At 35.9% G+C, this 24556-nt stretch overlaps 1 protein-coding gene across 1 annotated transcript; it reads right to left on the minus strand.

The window, feature by feature from the left end:
• Positions 1-7315: 7315 nt before the first annotated feature.
• Positions 7316-9147, minus strand: bhlhe22 (basic helix-loop-helix family, member e22). Its single transcript, XM_051097703.1, has one exon. The coding sequence runs from the start codon at positions 8944-8946 to the stop codon at positions 8161-8163; it is 786 nt and encodes a 261-aa protein (XP_050953660.1). The 5' UTR covers positions 8947-9147; the 3' UTR covers positions 7316-8160.
• Positions 9148-24556: the final 15409 nt, after the last annotated feature.

Genomic DNA, 24556 nt, shown 5'->3' on the forward strand with positions numbered 1-24556 from the left:
ACGGGGGAGGGTCTACATGCTGATATGCATTCTATCAGAATGATTCATGCAAATTATGCACATTATTCCTGCAGGAATTTCCACTGAAACTGCCCGGAGAAATTGCCGGAAATTAGCCATAAAATTCACTGTGTCGGGAGTGCAAGGTGAAGGCCACTAGGAAGCCAAGGACACCGGGCTTGTAGTTATTCCGCACGTGTGTGTCGTGTGCGTGGTCACCTGGTGGTTTGTCCGTGGATGCAAATACACAGCGTAGTGTTCATTAGAGGATTTTCCTTTACTAACACACTGATGAGATTTTCAGTCACATGTGTGATAATGAGGCCGTGAGATGATGAGGAGTGTAATGTCCGTGAAGTGTTACACTAAAACACATCCCCAGCTGCTCATTCATTGTGTCCTGCACCCCGTCTTGCTTGTTCCTGTTGTAGCATTCGTTCATGTTATCTTCAAATAGATTATTTTATTAATTTGCAGATTAAATGGCCAACTGATCAGTTGACGTCTTGATTAACAGGTTTGTTTTTCAGCTCTTGCATTGAAAGTCTCCTTTACTGTATGTTACAGTAAATAATTTGCTGTCATTCTGATAAACAGAGTTGTTTTGTCCATCAGTTTGAATGAATTTTCATTTATAGAAATGTAACAAACATGTCCTGGTTTATTGCCTTAAAGACTCCAAAAGCCTGTTTTATCAGTGAAATACTACAAAAAATTGTCTGTTTTATAGTTTCTATCTATTTTGTTTAGCATTTACACACAAAAACACCTGTAAATATACAGGTGTGTGTATGTGTGTTTTAAACTATGTAAAAAATAAAAAATCATAAATTTCTGAATTTAAATGTGAATTTTTAATCAGTATTAGAATTTGAATTTGAATTAAGAAATTCATATAATTTTATGAATTTTAATTGGTATGTAGTTAATTTTGTATGTTATGTGTGTGTGTGTGTGTGTGCGTGTATATATATATATATATATATATATATATAAACACAATATATTATATATTTACATATAATTTCTAATTATATATATTCTTATTTTATACACACATATAAATACAATATATTATATATTTATATATTTTATATATATAATTTTGAATCTTATTTTTTTTACATTGTTTTAAATATATTACAGTAATTTAAAATCAATTTGACAGATAATATAGATGTTACTGATAAGAAAACAACTGTTGAATTTGAATTATGAAATATAATTTTAATTATATAAAATTATAATTTTAATTATGTAGTTTATTTTGTGTGTGTGTGTGTGTATATATATAAATAATATGTTTATATATATATATATGTATGAACATATTATTTATTTATATATAATTTCTTATTATATATGTTCTTATTTGAAATATATGAATTAATTTCTAAATATATTAATATATATAAGTATATATTCTAGATATTTATATTCAATATTCTATATATAATATATTCTATATTCTATATATAATATAATCTATATATATATATAAATTAATTAACATGTTCTTATTTTGTTGTTTTGAAACTTTTATTTTTTACATATTTATTAATATATTTTAAATATATAATTTTGAATCTTATTTTTTTACATTGTTTTTAATATATTATAGATGCTACATCTAAGCAGTAACAAAATAACTTCTAATATTGTTAGGGTTAATTGCTCTTCTTATTAATATTTATTTCTGTATGTATTTTAAATTGTCTATGTCTGTCTCATCCAGAAACATGCCTTACTTATATCACGAAGAACTAATGACCAGGAAAAACAAAAACAAAAATTGTTTTATAGGCTGCAGAACCCTTTAAGAATGAATTCCCTTATTCTCGTTAAGAACACAAAGCCTTACATAATACCATGCTTAATGTACAACATAAATGTATACATTAATCCTGGGACACAATCAGCAGGGGTCTTGCTTTAACTCCATATGTCTACTCTGTGCCTCATATGGCTGATGCTGAATGCCTGGCCTGCCTCGTGGAGCGAGGGAGCAGGGCTGGGGATGTTGCTCTGACTGACTCCCCTGGTAATGGTGTTGTCCCGCTGGCACTTTACGCTTCCCCCACAGCCACATTTAATGAATATCAGAAGTTGTAATGTATTTCAATGTAGTGTATATGAGGGTCAGTGAGCTTTGAGCATAACCGTAGCCCTTCACTGTGCACGTTGTGATCGTCCTGAACAGGTGCTGGGCTATGTTGCTCATAACCACCTTTCAAAGTGTACCTTTGAATATGCACATTAATATTCATATGCCATTTACAGTGGTAAAAATGAATCATTTTAGAAATGAGTCATTTGATATGGCAAGAATGAGGCTGTGATCACACTTTGTCAGTTTTTTCTGTTCGGAACACATATGGTGATTATGTGACAACAGTTTCATGTAATGAAACTCCGATGCCAAAGTATTTTTACTTTTTTTAACTTTTCAGATACGTGGTTGCTTATATCCTCGCTGCTTTTAATTAAGTATATTGAAAACAAATGACACATTTTCTGTGTCATAACCCCTAAATGGTCTCTAACTGGGCTGAACCGAACACTCTGTGTATGTTACAAATTGAAACATTTTCCCTCAAAGCCTAAGGAGAACATAGTTATTGGTGCAGGTGGTCTGTCACCTTTGACCTCTTGTGTAATACTAATCAGTACTGTGAATTAGAGCCCTGTCTGAGCAAAGTTGTAATCCGAAAACAACTCCAAGAACATCAGATTATTATTTAAAGAAAAGAACAGTTTTTGAAAGGGATTATGATCTTAAAACTCTCCAGTAATCTCATTCATCCAGACAATAGATAATACAACAAATGTAATTCAGTAATTCCTGCTTTTTGAAGAATAGCTCGTAATTACAAGTGACAGATCTAGAGCGTGACTGCTAAAAGATTTACAGTACTTTCACTGACAAATTTGGCGTAATTACAACACATAGACATAAAGATCATGGGATTGAATGCTTAAATTGTTTTTAAGACTAAATACATAAACACAAGATGCACACTTATTATCACAACCTAAATTCAATACAAATTGCAATTGCATCACAATTAGTATTACAGAAAAATATAGCTAACATTTTAAATTAATTATACAAATATTACAGGTATTATTTGCACATATACAGTGCCAGTCAAAAGTTTTTGAACAGTAAGATTTTTAAGAAGTCTTTTCTGCTCACCAAGCCTGCTTTTATTTGATCCAAAGTACAGCAAATACTGTTAAAATAATTGTTTTCTATTTGAATATATTTTAAAATGTAATTTATTCCAGCGAATTCAAAGCTACATTTTTAGCATCATTACTCCAGTCGCGTGATCCTTCAGAAATCATTTTAATATTCTGATTTGCTGCTCAAAAAACATTTATTATTATTATTATTTTTGTTGAAGACAGCTAGTAGAATTTTTTTCAGGTTTCTTTGATAAATAGAAAGTTCAGAAGAACAGCATTTATCTGAAATAGAAATCTTTTGTAACATTATAAATTTCTTTATCATCACTGATACTTGATCCATTTAAAGCATCCTTGCTTAATAAAAGTGTTAATTTCTATAATTTCTATAAAAAAAAAATACTGACTCCAAGCTTTTGAATTGTATAGTGTATAATGTTACAAAAGCTTTTTATTTCAGATAAATGCTGATCTTTGGATCTCTCTATTTATGAAAGAATCCTGAAAAAATGTGCTCAATGGTTTTATATGCTGCTGATAATAATAAAAATAATAATAATAATAATAATAATAATAATAATAATAATAATAATAATAAATGTTACTTGAACAGCAAATCAGCATATTAGAATGATTTCTAAATGATCATGTGACACTGAAGACTGGAGTAATGATACTGAAAATTTAGGTTTGAAAACAGGAATAAATTACATTTTAAAATATATTCAAAAAGAAAGCAGTTATTTTAAATAGTAAAAATATTTTGCTGCATTTTGAATCAAATAAATGCAGGTTGTAAATTAAAAATCAGACATAATTACTAGAGGCTTCAGCAATAATCAAAAGGTGAGCATTTATTAATAAGCATTTAAAAAAAAAAAAGTTTAACATTTCATTATAATTTCTTCAACTTACTGATAAATGTTCATTTATTGAACATATTAATAAATGTTAATTTCCAACTTTTTTTGGGTTAATTTTAAGCAATAAATATAGTAATTTTCAAGCAATAGTTGAGTTAAAACTATGCAGAAGGGTAGTTAAATATTTAACCCAACCACTGGGTTTGTCCATATTTGACCCAGTGCTGTGTTGTTTTTAATCCAGCATTTTTTAGAGCGATATATAAAATGAACATTCTGTCCAGTTTTCTGAAATACTTAAAGTGGAATTTTAGGTTCACCATTGCCCCAGTTATTTTATGAGATAAAATCTGTCATAATACTGGTTGGAAAGGAAAAGCAGTGCTTAACTTTTTATAACTTGTCTGTTTAGTCTTCTCAAACATATTCAAATTAAATCAAATAAATCATGCCAGTGCATCTTAACATTGACAATATCACATTGACAATAATTTAAAGAGCCATTAACCTTAACACTGGGCATTTGACTCTCTGTTCCTGTTTTTTACCATCTTTTTTTTTTTCTTAAATAACCGCATTATGCACAGCTCTCCCACAGCCGAGTGTGAGTTACAGCATGTGACATTGGGGTACTGTCGCATGTACAGCATATTTCTTCTTCTTGTTGGTATAAGAACAGAGAGATGATTCAATTCCCAGGCTTTGAGCCTAAAGCAGATATGAAGAGGACGCTCCAATAGGGTCCTCCTCTAATGTATACTTTGAATATCCTTGTTTATCACCCCCAGCATACATCACATCTATATTACAAATAGGTGCCCTGGTAGCTCTTGATATGGTAAATTGGATATTTTATGGTTTATGAAAAGGCGCCTTTTTTATCTTTCACTTTTATTCATGACCTCTGAAGCTACAATTGCAGACATTGTAAAGACAGGTTAAGCTTTATTAGGTTCATGAATACAAACACGGCTTTGATTCTGTGTCACCGTTAAGGTGGTTATCTCTTCTAGTTGCCTCATTGGTTTGGAGTTTATGTGAGTTTGAGCAGCACTAGAATCTGCTTTTGATGGATCCCATCCTAATACTTTTGTATTAAGCCCTTTGTGAACTAATTGCTGTATTAAATAATGCATCCCAGTGCAATCTATAATTAATGCACTGTCGTTATTGTCTCGCTGCCTGTTAAGGTATGTGAAAAGGCAGTACTAGTTGCACTGGGAAAGTGAACATGCGAGAGAATGATGGAAATCATGTAAATGGGGTCCTGGAAGTAGTTGACTCCACACAGTAATTGCTGACAGTATTTATCCAGGCAAGGCTTTGTGATGGCTGATTACTGCTGGCCCTGATTAACGACTCCTGCATGTGTCTCCACATCTGTGCTGCGCAGAGAATTAGAGAGGACAGAGTAATACCATAATACCAGTGCTTTCCAAATGGCTAATTTACAGAGTTGAAACACTGGAAAGAGTTAAGATGTTTTAAAAACCCCTGTATATCTATATTTGTGTATAAATATATATGTATATTTAAAAACCCGATTGTTATATAGTATTTAGCCATGCACTTCTCTATACTTTTTCCTATCTGTCTAGTGTGATTTTTTATTATGCAAGCTAGATTTTTTTTCTTCATTTAAAATTTCACTGGTAGAGAAAATCGTTTTTTTTTTTCCTACCGCGCATCTGATTTCATGTGATTATTGTAATTGGCTAATGTGTAAAATTAGAAGGGGCTTGGCTTTTTTAATTATGTATGATTTTGTCTCATTAAACGGTGGCTGAGCGGGGTTGCCAGGTCGTCCCATATCAAACTGAACGAAATCCGGTTAAAAACTCTTAAATGGCGCTGACAGTTCTCCTTCGTGCTCTGCTGGAGTTTCTTTTAGTTCGGCTCTTGTTATTCTCCTTTTCTGAAAAGGTATTTCCGGTGACGTCGTTTACAAAGGTTGTGATGTCATGCAGTGATACTAAGCGTCATGCATAGTGTTGGTGCTGTCCCTGGTGCTGAACTAAACACGAGTCACATGGAGTGCGAGAAAACATTTTGTAATTGTTAAAAGTGTTTGTTAGAAACAGTTCTGCTTTCAGACTTTTTGGTGATTTAGATTTAAATTTGATCTCCGTCCAAACAGATCTTTCAAATATAACCAGCGGCTTGAAAAGACAAATTAAAACTTGCTTTCGATAAAGAAAGCGAAAAGTAAACCCTTATCTTATAAATCAGTAACAAACATTTGAGGTCTTGAAACAAATAATTGTTTAATCTTTTACGCCCAGGCGCTGCAACAACGCAGTGTTTTTTTAAAAGAAAAGGCCACGGTGTTAACAATGCTGAGATTCCCCCTCACATTTTCGTTTATTATTATAATTAGTAGTAATTATTGATTCATAATATTTCGTGTAAGCTTTTTCACCTTTCCTGTTTTGATGAATTTGTTTTCTTTTTATTTTAGTAAAATAATAATTTTAGTGGTTTTATGTCTAGTTCTATATTGTTTGTAAAACTGCGTTAAATATTGCATACGCGTTCTTGAAACTTCGTCTTTTTAATTTAAGAAAAAAATCTCAAGCTAAACGTTCAAAGTGGTGTTTGTAAATTAAGTTTTAAAGTGAAAACGGAGTTTCTTTTGCACTTGGTATTAGCATCGTGTGAAAGGGCATCTTCCTGTCCGTATCTAATCGTCCCGTTGTGATGGACAGCCGAACTAGAACAATGCAAACTAATGACACTGACACTGATGCTTGTGACTGTTTCCTGTGATTAAAGACACCCAATTACGGTAGTGAACAGTGTCGTAATTATGTTCCTTAATCACATCCAGGAGGTTTAATTGCCTTAACGATGTGTTTAATTAAAAAGAATATAGGTATTACAGTCGACAGTTTTGATACACTGTTGTTTTCAAATTAACATTATTAGACAACGTCACGGATTTTTTTTAATAATCATGATCGCGGTGACTAAGCTTTATCCTGTAATACTAACAGACATCCTCCTTTAACCGTAGGGCACTGTTGTTCATAAAGTCTGGCCTTTTTTTCTAAAGGCATTTAGATGTAAGCGAACATGAAATTAAAAACACAAGTGTTAATTTAAAGAGGAAAATATGTTGCTTCTAATTCGTTAAATGTAAAATGTAGAATTTAACAAATTACGCGTCATGCGTAAAATATTTTTTTCCTTTCGACTTATTGATCGTAATCTCTGGAGCCAGCAGAAGCCATGAATCACTTTACTACCAAAGGCATCACAACATACAACCAGGCGTAATACGTTGGATCAAAATATTTTAATAAAGCTTTCCAATACATCAACACATACAAATGGCCCTCTGTGGTCATATTGAAACTAATTTATCTACATTGCTTCCAGCCTCGACCTGACAACAAGTTGAAACCGCCACGTCCCTAGCCAAACTGCATGTGTGTTTGTAAAAAGCCAAATCGGCGAGATTTACAGCAATGATGACAATGCATAATCAGACCAGGCATGCAGACCCACTTGATTTCATCCATTTAGAGAAATGAAAAAAGCAAAACAACTTTTTTTAAGATTCCACCAAACTAACAATATATTACAATTTTTTAAATGAACAATCTCAACTAAGCTTTCGAAATAACACGTAGGCTACTTTGGAATAAAGTCCGATACGCTGTTCCTTTCAGCAGCTGCTTTGTAAAACACAGATGTCACTTGAAAGCAAACATTTACATAACATAAATTAAAAGTAGCAAGAATACGCATTATTGCAAGTTAGAGTTAAAACCTTGAAAAGTTTGGCATCATAAACAAGGTAAAAGATGGTTGCATGTTGTCAGGTCAATGATACACGTCATTCTGAAGGGTCCACGTTAATTAACTGTTCATTCTTCATCATCACCACCATCATCATCAGACATAGACTTTGTTTGGTTTTTATCCCACGCTCGCCAGCACTTAAAGTATAGGCTATACCGTATGTACACAATCAGTGTTTCTCGGAATGAAGTTGTAAGAAAAGTTTTTAGCATTCTTCTATAGCGACTTCATTGTAAAACTGCTGGCAAACATCAGTCTCTCTGTTTCAGAGTCAAAAGTTGCGCATGTGCTTCGGCTGCAGAGTTTAAGGCTTGTCAGTGCATTGCTTACAGAGGCTGGAGGTGACATTGTTGAAAAGGGCACATTTGTCTGGACAGGAGGACGCTGCAACTCCTGCGGGGAACGGGTACCCAGGCGGCTGCTCGTATGCGCCCAAACCCGGCGTGAGAGCTGTGGTGGCGGGCAGCGAGGCTGCAGAGATAGCCTGGCCTTGGTTGAGATACGCAACCAGCCGTCTCATCTCCTCCAGCGCCTGTGCCTGCATGAGGATGTAATTTTTGGCTAAGAGCAAGGTGGCGATTTTGGAGAGTTTCCGTACGGACGGACTGTGCGCGTAAGGGATGACCGCTCGCAGCTCGTCGAGCGCATCGTTCAGATCGTGCATTCTCCGTCTCTCCCGGGCGTTGATGTTTAGTCTGAGCATTTTTTGCTCTTTGTTTTTCTTACCTCCCTCTGACTTTGCACCGGGCACCGTCGTTCTCCCGTCCGTCATGAGCATCATCTCGCAGCGACCATCGCTGTCATCGTCCGGGCTCTGCTCGCCGCCGCTGCTCTCCGCGGCCGAAGTCCTGTTGGCGCTCTCGCCGTATTTCACACACAAAGATCCGGTCGGCAGACCCAGCGTGCCCGCTCGCCCGCCGGGCTGCACCGAGTCCGGGTCGTTCTGCTCAAAACAGCTGATGGGCGACTGGCTGTCCCGCGAACCAAGATCAATACCCGCAGCCGGTCGAAACGAGTCCATCTTTTTGCCCGAGACTGCGCTGAGAGTTTTGTGAAAAATGTCTCCACCCAAGTTTATTCTCCTGTCCATAGTCTCCCGAAAGTCGGATGCGATGATGGGGCTTCACTCAGCCGCTGTCCTCTCCTTAAGTTTCTACTCTATGAAGTGGAGTTGATGTTGATGGCCGCTCCACTTGTCAAGTGAGGCTCCTCCTAAAGTGCTCTACACTGCGTTTATCGTGTTGAGACACACTTTGTAGATCTCGGCAGCGATCAGCATCAGCAGCAGAAGGGGGAGTCTTTTACATCATTATCTCAAGTCGGGCTATTAATATGAAGAAGATTCGCCTATCGGGATTGAGCGCGCGCTACCCAATCAGGTTAACGTTTTAATTAATGGGATTAAAACGGTAACAAACAATCCAAACGGGTTTCTCACAGCTTTACAAAAGCGCCCCGGCTCTTTTATTCCTCTGCCCATCTGTGTGTACACCCAGTGAACAACTGTAATCAAGCCGTTTCCTCAGCTTTGCAGTTCAGAAGCACGCAAAATCGACTTATTATATGTTGTGTGTTAATATTGTTTCCTGGCTGTTTTCATGAACTGAGTGAGAGACAGTGAGTGTTCAGGAGAGGATATTACTCAGGTCAAGTGATTTAGTAACAAACTGTGGCATCAAATCGCTATTTTTATCTTGAAGTAACAATTCCACCAAGCTGTATGTTTTTTTTTTCTTTCTTTTTAATATTTCCATGGGACATACAAACTTTAAAAATAATAATAAAAAGGACATTTGAAAAAACACACGTATCTCGTAGCCTAATGTTGTAGAAAATATCAATAAGTTTATCTCCTATATTTATGTTACTTCTCATTTTTACTCGTTGATACTTAAAAAAACAAGACTTTTGATGTTTTGAAGCTCACGTTCGTTTGAGCTCATGTTTTTGTATCGTTTCTCCATAGCAAAACACATGATACAACATATATTTTTATATCTTCATCTAGAGGGTTCACCATATTAAATAAATCCCTTGTATCAAATGTAGACTGCAAAGCAGAATTCATTCTCTAATATCCGTAGACTTTTATATAACTTGTCTAACTTGTTCCTTCGTCTCAAAAAAAGAGCACTGCATTTCTCAAAGCATTCATCTGAAAACTTTCCGATTGATCCTAGAAATTAATATGCGCAGCATGATCTAAAAACACAGATAAGTTGTGCGAAAACTCTTTGGAAAATCGTAATTTTGGACATTCGTGTGTGGAGCAGACATTCGTACTGAACACATTTAATAAATTATATCTTCACATGACCTGTTTGTTTGTATAGGCTACTGTACATTACAGTTGCAGACAATGGTAATGTCCGAACTTTTGGGACAATTCTTATAAAAAGAAAGAGGACACATTTGTGAACGCGAGTCGCCCCCACGTGGTCACAATGAATTTTGCGCTCACAAGATTTTTTTTTCAAGTGGTGTCACTTCAAAGTCATCAATAGACATATTATGTTGTCATATAATATCTCAGCAGTGATGTGCAGCTGTTTCTTTTTTTTATTAGATATGTGGTGAAACAGAGAACCATAGCTTTTATCTATTAAAATGTTAATATTTAAATGTAAATATTTTGATTTTGATGTTTTTTTTTTTTTTGCAAATGAAGTCAGAGGATTAGATTTTAGTTTAGACCCAACCTTTTCACTTAACAAAATACTTAAAATTCCTAATCATATTTATTGAATCTTTTAATGAAATTCTACTCTTTAATGAAGAGTCGCTGTATAATATTGAATTACATAACATAAGCCTATATTTTTGTCATTTCAGAATGAGACCAATTTTACATTGTCAGTAATGGGAAACACAACCTGTGGGATGTTCTTTATTACTGTCAACAGTAAGGACCATTCTTATACCCATCAAACTGGGCAAATCAGACAAGATGAGGCTGGAAGTTCAAACAGCTCTCTCACTTCAACTCAGCTCTCTCTTCAGTCTTCACAGCAGTCTTTACTTTATATATAGACTAAAGTCAGCTTTTCCAATAAATTTGGAAAAATCACCTTGCTTCCTTAGATCTTAATCTTCTATACTGATAATGTCAGATTATTTTCTCAGATATATTTTTATAGGCTTAATTATTAAAATGTATTTTTACTTATTTATTTACTTACTTGTATTTTATTTTATTATTTGTATTTTTTGTGGAGAAACTGCATTAATTGCAACTGCAACTATGTACTTTTTTTGTAATGACTGTCCTGTGCCACATGGTGTCAGACTGCACATATTAAACATGCAATGAAACCTTTATGTTTTTGTTTAGGTATTTATGACAGATTTTACTTACAGCCTTTTCTGTTGCACAATAAATAAAATATTGTGATAATTTTGCACTAATAAGGATCAGCACAAACTAAGAAAACATTTTTTTTTACTACATAAACAGTTTATACATAGAAACAAATCAAAAAATGTTTTGATTCATCAAAATATTCACCATTAGCAGCTATTACAGCTCTGCAAAATCTGGGCTTATATTCATTGTATTCTAAACTTAATTGGCAATCAATTGTTGAAGCTATTAAGGTGTACTGACCCAAAAATCTTTTAAAAACCTGGGCCAAGTTTAAACCAGTAACCAGGCATCACAGCTGGCAAAGGGGCATGTCTGACTTTGTCATGTATATATTGCCATTATTATGGAATCAAAATGAAAAGTATTATTACTGGTCTTCAATGATAATAAAAGTTACTTTAATGTATTTGCACCAAAAATGATAAGGATTTATGCTGATATTGTCCAAAACCACACTTTGCCAGGGGTGTTTCCAAACTTTTGGAGGGCAGTGTATATATGTATATAAATGTCTTTTACCATTATGTACTTGCATTTAAATTATTAATTAGATAAAATGGACTTGTACTGTGTACATATATATTTTTGCATTGTACTTAAAATACTTAAAACATATCTAAATAAGCTTTCCATTGATATATGGTTTGATAAGATAAGGCAGTATTTGGCCAAGATACAACTATTGTAATATGTGGAATCTGAGGTTACAAAAAAATCAAAATATTGAGAAAATCGCCTTTAAGGTTGTCTAAATGAAGTTCTTAGCGATGCATATTACTAATCTAAAATTAAGTTTTGGTATATTTCCAGTAGGAAATTTACAAAATAACTTTATGGAAAATGATCTTTACTTAATTTACTTGATTTTTGGCATAAAAGAAAAATTGATCGTTTTGATCCATATTTTTGGCTATTGCTACAAATATACCCGTGCTACTTAAGACTGGTTTTTGTAGTCCGTGTGTGTGTGTATATATATATATATCTGTAGTTACATATTAATTTACATACTCGACCCTATCCCTACACCGCGACCCACCCTTAAACCTAAATTAAAAGTTTGCCTATCTATCTATCTATCTATCTATCTATCTATCTATCTATCTATCTCTCTCTCTCTCTCTCTCTCTCTCTCTTACTCTCTCTCTCTCTCTCTCTCTCTCTCTCTCTCTCTCTCTCTCTCTCTCTCTCTCTGATATAATTGCATAGGCTATACAAGGAAAACTAGGATTGATATGCTACGTTCGCCACAATGAGCAGTTTCCAGTGTGATGGATGAACCGGAAGTATTGCTAATCTCTTTATTGACTCCTTATATGATATGACGATGCAACGTGATATCACGTGACAGCGATGTATCGTAGTACACTTTAAACCTTGTTCAAAAATCATTCCAAATCACTTGAATAACGCCGTTTCACTTACCGTAATAGTAGACGCAATATTCCAAAAATTAAAAACGCTAGTATTTCATTCAGTCCTGTTTTTCTGTTCCGCTGTTTCTGTTTGTACAACTTGTACACTGATATCTGTACTCGTTTAATAAATATTATTATTCATCACTTAGCAACGGCACAGATGCTTGACTCGAACGAATAAGTTGTTTACACTAAAGTAATCTTTTAAATAAGCAGTTAAATCCTGCTGCTCCTGCAGGTGGCAGAGTTGCTCTATATATGTGTCCTTATTTCATTTTTAATCTTGCGCCACATATGTTCTGTTCTTTTCGTTCTTTTAACAAACACTGGTTGCATAGCAACACAATGAACCGAGACATGTCATTTTTTTAGTGAGTAGCAATTTTATCATTTCAAAGTGGTCACTTCATACCAATTACTGCGTACTTCTGATACGAGAGCAGCTCGCCTCGCGCAATCGTGTCCGCGCGTGCTGATCTGTCAAGGCTCGCGCGTGATCTGAATAATGATGGCAGAGTTGATGTGATGCATGACTGCTCTGCATTGAGCGCCTAAGCTTATTAAATTTACGTCTTATTTAAGTTATGTAGAATGCGATGGCAATTTTAGCGTATAGCCACGCGTGGTTTTCCCAGTTACATCGCACATCTTTTAGATAGGCCACGTTTTATCAAGTTAAAGTTTTTTGTTGGGATGTGATGTGGAAATAAATATATAAATATAATTCCGCCAACATCTTGAAGTGTACTGACGCGTGTGTTACGTAACTCTGCTGGGGCAGCAGTATCGTGGTGTCCTGTTCCTAAGAGTGTCTTATTTAGTTTTCTTGAATCCGGGAGAGGTTATTTGTTGTTTTTATTTTATTATTTATTTGAGTCATGCTCAATTTCCTGTTGCCATCATCCAATGTCTCGGTTACTCTCTTTCACGACGCATTCTGACAGATGATTAGCTTCGCTGTCATGTTGACTCACGAATATGTAATTATTCTGCGTGGATTTTTTCCTTTTCTAACTATCTAAACTAAACTGTATCTACAGTATTTAACATAAACGTATGCTATTACATCTTATTTTCTTGTTTAATTTAAGATCTTCATCTTTAGTCTCAACGCAGCATTATTTGGGTAGATTTGTAAATTGCATGCTCCTTTTTAGAAAGGGGGAAAAACGAAAGATCTGTAATTGTAAGAATTTATATATTCTATAACTAAACTTTTGGTGTCTGCAAAATAGCAAATAATGACAACATTTTCTTTTGGGGTGTACTGTCTCTTTAAGTTTTCCCTCTTTTTTCGTCTTGATTTGGAGACTACGTTTTTAGCCGTTAGGGGTCGACATCTCCTTAGGGATCATTCAATTGGATTGAAGATTACTGTAGAAGAAAATCAACTCTAAGCAGGCCATTCCCATAATTTCTTTCAACAGAACTACATTTGTGGAAATCTTGCCATTAATGATAGTCTCTCTGTGATTCTCAGGAGAAGGTGGATGAAATATTCAAATACGGTTTTGTAGATTATTTGTGGTGTAAAATACAAACAACGTAACCAATTAGATGAATGCATTTGTACGTTTGTTTTATATAATTTCAGAGTCAGAAAACAACAATGTGATCTCTAATTTTAATTTAAACTAAAATAAAATGTATGTCCTTAATTCTATGTTTATTGATTTTAACAATTCCAGCTATCTTTCACCGCTCAAACACACTCGCTTGCACATGTGCAAATGGTTAGTTGACGGTTATTTACTTTATCTGTTCACCGTGATGCAGTGCGAGGTCTGCAAAGAGAAATTCAGCACCACATGTGGTGGACAGCGCCTCACCTTCAAGACCTCTGCAGCGTATCGCATTGTTTCCTGGTTTACCGATTGCAGTACACACTTTCACAATTGTTTAACACAATATCCAAAACACACAGACCAGAACTATCAGAACTAGCTTTATTAGAAAAAAAAATCAATTTAATCAAATTATCAGTAACCTGCAGTATGTTTGGCCTGCTGATGGTGGAAGGCTCCGCTCTTGGCATTCACCGCGTGCCTTAATTGTAAGACATTAAATCAAGGTCCGCTGTGAACACGGAGAGCCAGAGTCTCAAATCACGCAGAGCCTGTATAAAACATACCACAAACCCTCTCCATCATTGTAACCATTGCAAAGCATCTGCATTATCATGAAATCCTTCGTTTATCCAGTCATTCCCCAGCCTCTGGTTTTAGTGTCCCGGCGCGTATGACTCTCCGATTAAACGAATGCTTTTCGGAGACGTCCTGTGCTATTGAAACCATTCCGTTAAGTGTTTAAACACAGCACGGATCTGCAATAAAGCGAAGCGAATGCTCAAAAGGATTACTTAACCGCCGTATGATGAAATATGGACGTGAAACGTTGACAGCAAAAGGATAAGGCCTTCGTTATTTTTTGGAGCTGGTTGCAAAATGACAGCCAGTCTGGGACAAAGAGGAACAAGGGGGGTTGACCATTTGATCTGCTTGAAAGGACCTCTGCTCTGTCAAAAAAGCGTCAGGGGCTTCGACCACGTCCGTACGTGCTCAAACACCTACAAGAAGAAAACACAAAAAATGCATATTAGAAACGGCTTCCAGTTAAACGTGCAACCACATACTCAACCCTCAAATGCGTCAAAAAGAATTCGGATATATTCCAAACGGCGCGTTAAGCTAATACGCATGTTCGAGAAAAGCAGCATCCAAATGCGTTCTGTATTCCATTCGCAAGGAACAGCCGATAAAAGCAACGTACTTCCCGCAGCTCCTTCTGGGACTGAAGAGGGGCTGAATATTCCCAGTGTCCGTGCTGTTAAACGGTACCGGTCTCTCTCTGAGTCCAGTCTTTTCCCCACGCTGACTGACTTTAGGATTAATGGCTCTCCAGCCAAACAAATAAGGCATCTGCTTTTAGCAGAAGAGGATTGCATGGGGGGTGGTGACGTCACTGGGCAAACAGATGTTTGCGACCAACGTCCTGACCGTCTCCTTATGTCCTTGAGAGTAAAAGGAGCGCACGTTTGCTCTGACGTAACCGCGCTATTTGTTTCCTTTTAATAATTACTCCTTCTTTAATGGTATCCTCTGCTTACAGGACACCTGTCATCATTGTCAATCGATCAGCGTAATAGGCCTAGAACTAAGAGGAAAGAGAATTAGCTATTCAAATGTAAAGTTTGCCATCATCAGCATTTCCTGTGCACAATTTCCCTTACGGACGTTTTACATCAAGAGTTTTGCTTGGACTATAAATGCTGCTTATGCATTAGAGAAGCTTGTGTTACTCAATCACATACACACACGAAGGTACAGTTTGCTGCACCACGTATAATCTTTCTAGGACGTGCATATAAAACAGAAACTGTCATTAGTGTTACAGTGAATTTCTCAGATCATACTTTTTAAACCTGATGCAACAAACAGCCTGGAGAAAATAAAAAATTGTTAAAGTCGAGTTTGTTTGCGCAGTAATCCACATCTATCACACGTTCTGTTTACATTAGTGTCAACAGACCTCTCAACAAAAGCCTACTACTGTATGCTGTTTTTAATTACCGCGGATACTGTATGCCAAATTTATGTTTATACAAATAGGTAATCACGGGATCAAAAAAACACTGACAATTCAAATGCACCAACGCCATCCATACCAAGACAACGCTTCCGCCGTCAAAACACCTTTGGATCATGGTTCTACTGCGTTAAAACCAATTTCGTGTTTTTATGCTCCAAGTCACGCAGCTTTCTTCGAATCATTAGCAGCTCATAGTTCAAAGCAGATTTTTGCGTATGATGGCCGTATGAATGGAATCGAGAAACAAAGAGGGAAACGCCATTTTTGAGCAAAAATGTCTGTGCGTTGCATTATAATTCATACCGGGTTCTAGTTTCTACTATTGCGCCCACGCGTTTCTGATTTATCAGTGTTTGTGCTCTCATAATGAGCAGTAAAATATGACCTAGTTGACCCAGCGTCCATTAATCTATTGTCTGTGGGAATCAAGCGGGTACAAACAAAGCGAAACCAACACGTAACGAGCTCTCATGCGTTTTTACTGAAACCATGTCCGCGTTTGCGATAAACGGTGGGTATGCTGTTAAAAAACATTCGTGTGCTTTGATTTCGCATGCGTTTTTTCAATGCACTGTAAAAACAATAGCAAGTGCAACGTGGGAAAAGCTTCCCCGTTAGGTACCGATGATGCCGATCGAGAGCAAACGCTAACAATTACGTTTTAGCCTAATGTCAGACGCGTTCTCATTTAAGCGTTCTGTTTTTTGCATATGTTGTTTTATTTCGTATATACATAGGCTATGTATTCCACAATATTCCACACTTACGCGCTCGCTGGTTCCACAGCCTCAGCAGGCGGTCGTTGGCTTCCCTTGTATTCATATCCATCCATTTTTCACGAGGCTGTCTTCATTTTATAAAAGCGCTTTTCGCGATTTAAAGAAACTTAATTGTATTCCCGGGTTTCTCTGTCGATGTGTAGTTGGATGCCTCCGCTAAGCGACTTGCCCTATCTTGCAGTGAGTCAGGGGCTGGAGCCCCTGCAAAGCATGGCTGCGTTTTTCTCTTTTTTTTTTTTCAAAAGAGGGCAGGTCGCTATGCATTATAATGAGTTAAATCTCTCCCTCTCTCTCTCGCTTTCGCTCTCCCCCTCGCACACACACATACACAGTTGCAAATTTGAAATTGCAATAGACCTCTCAACAAAAACATCAAGCATTTGTAGGGTTGAAGTGCCGACCCGTGGTGTCTAATGTATACATCACTACTGATATTACATTTATCGGCGCATTAAATAAAACTCGGATGTGTTGCCGGAGCGATAATCTCATTTTAGATTACTTGTGCACATTGTGCGTTAGTGTTTTGAACGCAATTTGTCACGTTCAGAACGTAGTATGGTCTACGTTATACTGTGGAATCATTGCTCAGGCTCACTGTATTTGTTAGAGTACATTTCTTGCTTCCCACGAATCATTTGGAAAGACAAATGACGTTTTATTTCACCGTACTGAAATCAGTTGAGAAACGGTAACTCATAGTTTAAGTGGAGATAGCAGGCTCATTTGTTTGATTTTTTTTATATATATATAAATATAGGCTACTAAGAAGGTTAAATTCACAGCCAATCAGACTGTAGTGCTTTAGCCTGCAGTAACCTATATACCCAAATTATAATTATATAATTTCCGCATGTGCAGCTGTTAATATTCCACACAGAAAACCAAATCAGAAAAATCGAAGAAACGTTTTTTAAATTAAAAAGCATTTACGTTAACAAGAATGAAATATAGGCTGTCTTTCTGTTTGAATGTTACATAAAAACACGTTGAAGGGTTGTGCTTAATTTCCCTAATTTCTCTAAAGCTCTTTTTATAGAAATGCGTTTGGTTCTTCAAAAAAAGCCAGTGAGAAGTGATGCTGCATTAATAATTAATCGAAGTACCGTAGTTGTCTGCCATGTCAGTGGTTGTATTTCTTTTATTTTTAGCCATCGACACGTGAAACTAAAGTAAGGAGCACAGAAATATAAAACAATACTGTTTTTTACGTTTTGTGTTTGTCTTGATGCAGTAGCTAACGGTTTAATGTAATGCAGTTTACTTTTAGGAGAAGCAACAGAGGTTAGATCTTAATTTTTATCACACTTGCAGTTTTTCTGCGATCATAACGCTCCTGTCTGCGAAGCAGAACAAACTGGCAGGTAGATTTAATAACTTCCTCAAATGAAACAAATAAAACTAAGACATAATGATTAAATTTTTTGATGAATATGCAATTCATTTCCTTTTGCTTCAAACCCTCCATAGCAGTCACTCGCATCCTTAAAGGGAATTTTAAAGAGCTTATTTTCCCTGGGAAAACGCCATTGTTCGTACTGAAACAATAGAAGCTGCAAGCAACCGCAGTGAGGCGGCATGAATGGCAAAGCTCCGGGTCAGTGCATTGGGTCTCAGGCCCCAAAGCCCCCTTTCCCCCTACACCACAATGACCCTGTGCGGGGTCGAGGCTCCGCGGGGTCACAGGGCATCACCTATTGTTCCACACTTCAAAACAGATATACATTTATTAATCTAGGTTGGCCAGAGGGCCCTGTTTCTCAGGGAAAACCTGGTAAAGTTGTACCCCCGAGTGCTATAGGCCAGTACTTCTGATGTTGTATACGAATAAGACGTATATGTTAGAAATCAACGGAGTTAATGCTCATCTTTCTCTTTTTTTCAAGGATGAACGGACCTCAAATATTCGCTCTCAAGTAAGGCAGAATTTTTAGACGTAATGTGCAGCTCACATATATAGCATGATATAATGTTATGTTTGTAAAAGATTAAACGTTTTTAAACCGTAAACACGCGACTTTTAATATGTTTTCCTGCATGTACTTATTCGTACAAGTCAGTGCTGTCGTGTAAGGCTACAAAAGAAAAAGTAAACTAGCTTAACAATGCGAGCTATGCCTGAAAGAGTTGAATAACAACTTTCTCCCCAGGCCCAAAATCATTCTTAATATCGACAGTGTAGTGATTTCATATGCTAGTTTTCTTGTCATGCTAAAGATAACTTGTGTTTTTGAGGTCGCGATGCATTGTGTTGACAAGATTGTTGCACAGACCCTAAAACGTTTTTGTTGAAATGAAAGCAGGATTCACTTTTTGTGTCTTCACCAGTTTAATTCAAAATTAATCAATTGTCAACTTGACGTAAGAACTACTATTTTAACGAAATGTTGTATAGTTAAAGTGATAATAGTTAACTTATGTTGCAGCTAAGTGAAATCCCTGTACTGAGCTTGTAAATTGTTTTACACAAACACGTATGTTACAACATTTCAAACCGTTCTCTGAGCACTGCTAAACACTTTAGTGCATGTAAATAATTATTAATCGAATGATTATGCATTGTATTTTGTGCGTTAAAAATATCTAATATCATTTTTAACAACATGAAACCACGAGACGACACTCTGGTGTTTTTATTTAAATTGCACGTGCAAATTTAGCATGCATTATTCTTAAACGTAAGAAATAAGTTTCATAACAATCCGTTATCAGTACTGCGAAACTGCTGAGCTTCCATCACAAATCAAACGCATTGTGGTTAGAGAGTCATGGCTCAGCTTCCTCCAGCTACGGACCGAGCCATCGTCACATTCTGTGCGATTAAAAAAAATAAAACCCACTATATTTGAAGCGTCTTTTTTCTCTTTTAAATCACCTAACGTGTACCTCGACTCTGGCACACGGAATATTATCTTTAAATGCTCTTCAGATAAACTATCCTGCCAGGTAATTGATTTTGTGAGCTGAGTATTTATGAGCATGTAAATGCATGCTTTTGAGAAGAGCTGACCTTTAGAATTGCATTCCTCAATTTCAAATAAATGCTCAATCAAATCTCTACTTTTATCTAAATTTAAATGTGTAGAAAAATACCCAACATTAATGATGGTCTGTATTAGTTATTATATGCAATTTAATATAGTGCAACATTTGGTTTAATTGTTGTGCAATGCAATACACTGCTGCAGTCATCATAAGCAGAACTGAATCATTTTGATTTATTTTAACAGGTTTATGTATCAAAACCATTTAACCTTAATGTCCAATATGGATTTTAGTATCAAACCTTTGTGTTTGTATACTGTGTATCTATTTGTGCTGTGCAAACTGCTGCAGATCATTGATGGAGTGATGTTTATAAAGTCCCTGTGTAGATTTGTGCTCCTCACCCTCCACATTCTGCTCTCAGCTGGACTGAGAGGGAGGTCTTTTGTTTTTCACATTGTCTGTAAAGGATACAGTCTTCATCCATGTGAAAGAGCATAACTAAGGTTTCCCTTCTCTCCCACTGTGAACTAATTTGGTTGTTAATAAGCTGTTAAAACTCCCAATGAGTGGTGCTTTAGAGGATTTCAAGGTACTGTTTAGTCAAGTCAGGTCAGGTTGTACAAACCAATCAGAATGCACTACAGGCCTCTGGAGTTTATTTTAGGCACTTTGCCCTTCACATACTATGTCGTGTACGTTGACAGTGATTAAGATTTGTGTTTTTATATAAAGCATCCATGATGCACTAATCTTCATATTCACTCAAATGTTAAGTATGTGCATGTGTGTACCATTCATATGCATGAGCCACCTTTGTTTTTTCCCCTAACGGGTCACGAAAGCACATGACTGGGTTTGGGCTTCTCCTGTCCTACATCTCTTGAGGTCAAACATGCATGTTAAAGCATCTGATCTACTAGCTGCTTTCACACTGAGCTGTTAAATGTCAGAAAGAAAGAACAGAGAAAGAAGGCCATTACAGTCTGTTCTGGAGTCTCTGCTTTTATTTCCCTGCCAGCTTCAGTTTTTTGACTGACAATTAAAGAAAGCGAGAAATTGTACAGTAGTGACCAACTCTGGCTTGTGTGAACGCCCCCGTTGGTCACCTGTCCACACTTAACTCACCTGGCGGAAAATTAACCATTGTTTATATTCAAGGACTCGAGTGGGTGGGAGACATTTTAATTTTTTGTTATAACAGCGAGTTAGTTTTGTGCAAATGGAGACTTTTTAAGTCTGTTCTTGAATTTCGAAAGTTTTTAACAAATTTAGCCTTGTGAAAAATCAGATGAGGCTTTTTGGAACTAGCCCATGTTCATAAAAAGATACTAGTTTAGTTTGTATTGAAATCTGTGCATTATAAACTGTATTATTATTCGTAAATAACACATTATGACATATATGTGAACCTGGTCCACAAAACCAGTCATAACGGTCAGTTTTCTGAAATTGAGATTAATACATCTGAAAGTTGAATAAGTAAGATTTTCATTGATTGTATGGTTTGTTAGAATAGGACAATATTTGGCCAAAATACAACTATTTGAATATCTGGAATCTGAGGGTGCAAAAAAATAAAAATAAAAAATCTAAATATTGAGAAAATCACCTTTAAAGTTGTCCACATGAAATTCTTAGCAAAGCATATAACTAATCAAAAATTAAATTTTTATATATTTATGGTAGGAAATTAACAAAGCATCTTCACTGAACAAGATCTTTACTTAATATCCTAATGTTTTTTGGCATAAAAGAAAAATCTGTAATTTGGATCCATACAATGTATTTTTGTCTATTGCTAAAAGTATACCCATGCGGTCCAGGGTCACATATTGCATATTGTCTTTTGCTCGTGAATGTCGTCCTGTAATCATCTTGTAAATAAAAAAAGCTATTTTGCATTTTTAATTTGATTTTATGTCAAAATGATTTAAATTTAAAAAGGACATTAAACTCCTCACATAATCTATCCATACAGAAACCTTGTACAGTATACATATTAAATATTGCAGAATACTGATGTTTATATACTTATACTTATATTTTAAAAACCCTGTGTGAAAACATTATCAAATTGTATGATGTTGTAATATATGGAATTAATCATTAATTATTAAGTATTAATATACTGTATCATCTTAAAGGGATAGTACCTAAAAATGAGAATTCTGTCATGTGTCTGTTTTTTTTTCATACAGTGGAATTTGATGAAGTCTAATGCTGGTATGAATATCTTTAAAACATCTTCAAACATCATCTTTCGTATTCTGCAGAAGAAAGAAAGTCTTGTACGTTTGGAACGACATGAGGGTGAGTAAAATGATGACAGAATTGTAATTTTTGGTTGAGCTATTCCTTTAAGGTTTCTATTTCAGCCATTTTTCCTTTGTAAGGAAACTTTTAACCACTTACCATACAGTAGACATCTAAAATCTGCAATCTCATCTACCCTCCCTTAGCATTAAACTACATCACTGGTAAATATCCAGATATCCAACGGCAACAGTAGGCTTATAATCAAAGATACAAGGCAGCATGGGAATATCTCTCGACTAAATATCTGTCATTTTATTACAATGCGTCTCTGTGATGTCACCTGCAAAGTGACAGATAAATCAGCACCCCAAATAACAGTTATTATGCTTTCTCTGTGTGTGTGTGTGTGTGTGTGTGTGTGTTCTGCATTGCTGTAGTTCATCCACTGCCACAATTGTTTCAATAGGTTTGCATACAGCTTTGCAACAAACAATTTAATCTTTTGAAAATATCACTTATCCCCCACAGCCTTTGAAATGCTGTACAACTGGCTAACGCAGTTCCGCTGGAAATAGTCAATTTGTCAGCATAAACAAATAGACAGATAGAACCAAAGGGGCTGGAAATTTCAATTGCAGCTCCGGCTTCACATTGCACATCCGCCCACATGCGCTACCGAATCTTTATGTGCTTTGGTGGGTCCGCTAAAGGATCTAAAGGCTTAAGCTAAACTCGAATGAATTGATGACAGATTTATGCTGTATGTGTTTGTGAAGGATTTTGCATACATACTCTGTAAAGCAAGAAATCTGAATGATATCTGAAAGAAATCTGATTAATGCATTGTTTTTGATTCTTCAAATTCTAAAATATAATGAGCAATGCAAATGACTATGATTTACAGTGTTAAATCTGAACAGATGCTTCCTTAAGAGGTTTTTGTACTTAATGTAGTATAAGTAAAATCATATTTAGTTTGAGTTCAATAGAACTGGTTGACATAAAAGTGTCTTTCATTAAGCAAAGGTTGTCCTTATAGCCTAAAAAGGGTGCAAGTCATAAACCAAATTAGTGTGAGGGCATCAGACATGAAAGTGAATATTTGATTCCACCAAGCATTATTTGCACCAAACTACGGTGATCATTTTGGCCATTTATGATGCTATTAATGCAGCGAATGATGGGCGAACATATGTTTCCATGCGATTACTATCCTAGTGACTTGCTGTCCTAGTTGCCTGCTATCGCCTGACTGCTGGAATGAGAATATGTGCCTTGAGTTAATGCTGATTGCAGCAGCTGCCAACACGTGAATCTCCATGGCAACAATAATGGTTGCCTAGCAACCATGTTCTTTTAGGGACACTGGAAGTGCCCAAAGGCTTACTAAAAATATATGAGTATAATTCCCCATTAATGCTTCAGCTACCTTTACTGCTGCTCCTACTGCATTTACCAACAGAGACGGTCGAAGATACACACTCCAAATCACTGAGGGTCGCAATGGAAGCACTCTGAAATTTGATCAAAATTTCATATACACATGCTTATTTTTAAGTGAAATTTAAGATAATCAAACATCCGCTGTGGCTAACACTTGACGGAAGCTACACAATAAGGTTTCATTGCGTTTGGATTCGTTGTGTGAGTATTCGGTGGCTGGTGTAATTGAACGGAGCCATCTTGCAGCACACGCAGCGTGCATCTCGCAGGCTCTTGCTCAGACCCAGGTGGCATGCGCACACGCTGAGGAACAAAGCATTCCATCAGTGCGAGTGACATCACTGCAGTCAGCTCAGCTGTTTCGGCCCACGTTCTTTAAATTGTGAAAGAGAGTAAGGTGCAGAAGCCCTTCCAGGCCCGTATTTTGAAAGATACCAGTAGATATGAAGTATGTTGTTTTATGTGCAGTTCTTAAGTATGGTTCGTCTGTATTTTTAGAAGGTTCAGTCTCTGAAGCTGGTTGATGGTTTGATGAGGCAGTTTGATGGATTTGACATGTTGAATAACTGTATTTTTCTCTCGCTTTGCGCATGCTGCGCTATAATCATTAGCCCTCAATCATAAAAAAAAAGGAAAAATTATTTTATTTGACCCATAATTTTCAAGTTTGAAATTGCAGCATATATTGTGCATGGAAATAACATGATTGGAACAACCATATGTTCAAAAATGTACTGTTATTTAAAATATTTTAAATGTTATTTAAAATTATTAAAAATGTTTCAAATGTTAAAATATGTATATGTGTATGTGTGTGTGTAAATATATATATATATATATATATATATATATTTTTACACACTC

The sequence above is a fragment of the Labeo rohita genome, chromosome 24 (genome assembly GCF_022985175.1).
Source record: "Labeo rohita strain BAU-BD-2019 chromosome 24, IGBB_LRoh.1.0, whole genome shotgun sequence".
Classification (NCBI taxonomy): domain Eukaryota; kingdom Metazoa; phylum Chordata; class Actinopteri; order Cypriniformes; family Cyprinidae; genus Labeo; species Labeo rohita.

Coding starts and splice junctions, on each gene's coding strand:
- bhlhe22 (XM_051097703.1), bottom strand. CDS start 8,946: ATGGACAGGAGAATAAACTTGGGTGGAGACATTTTTCACAAAACTCTC.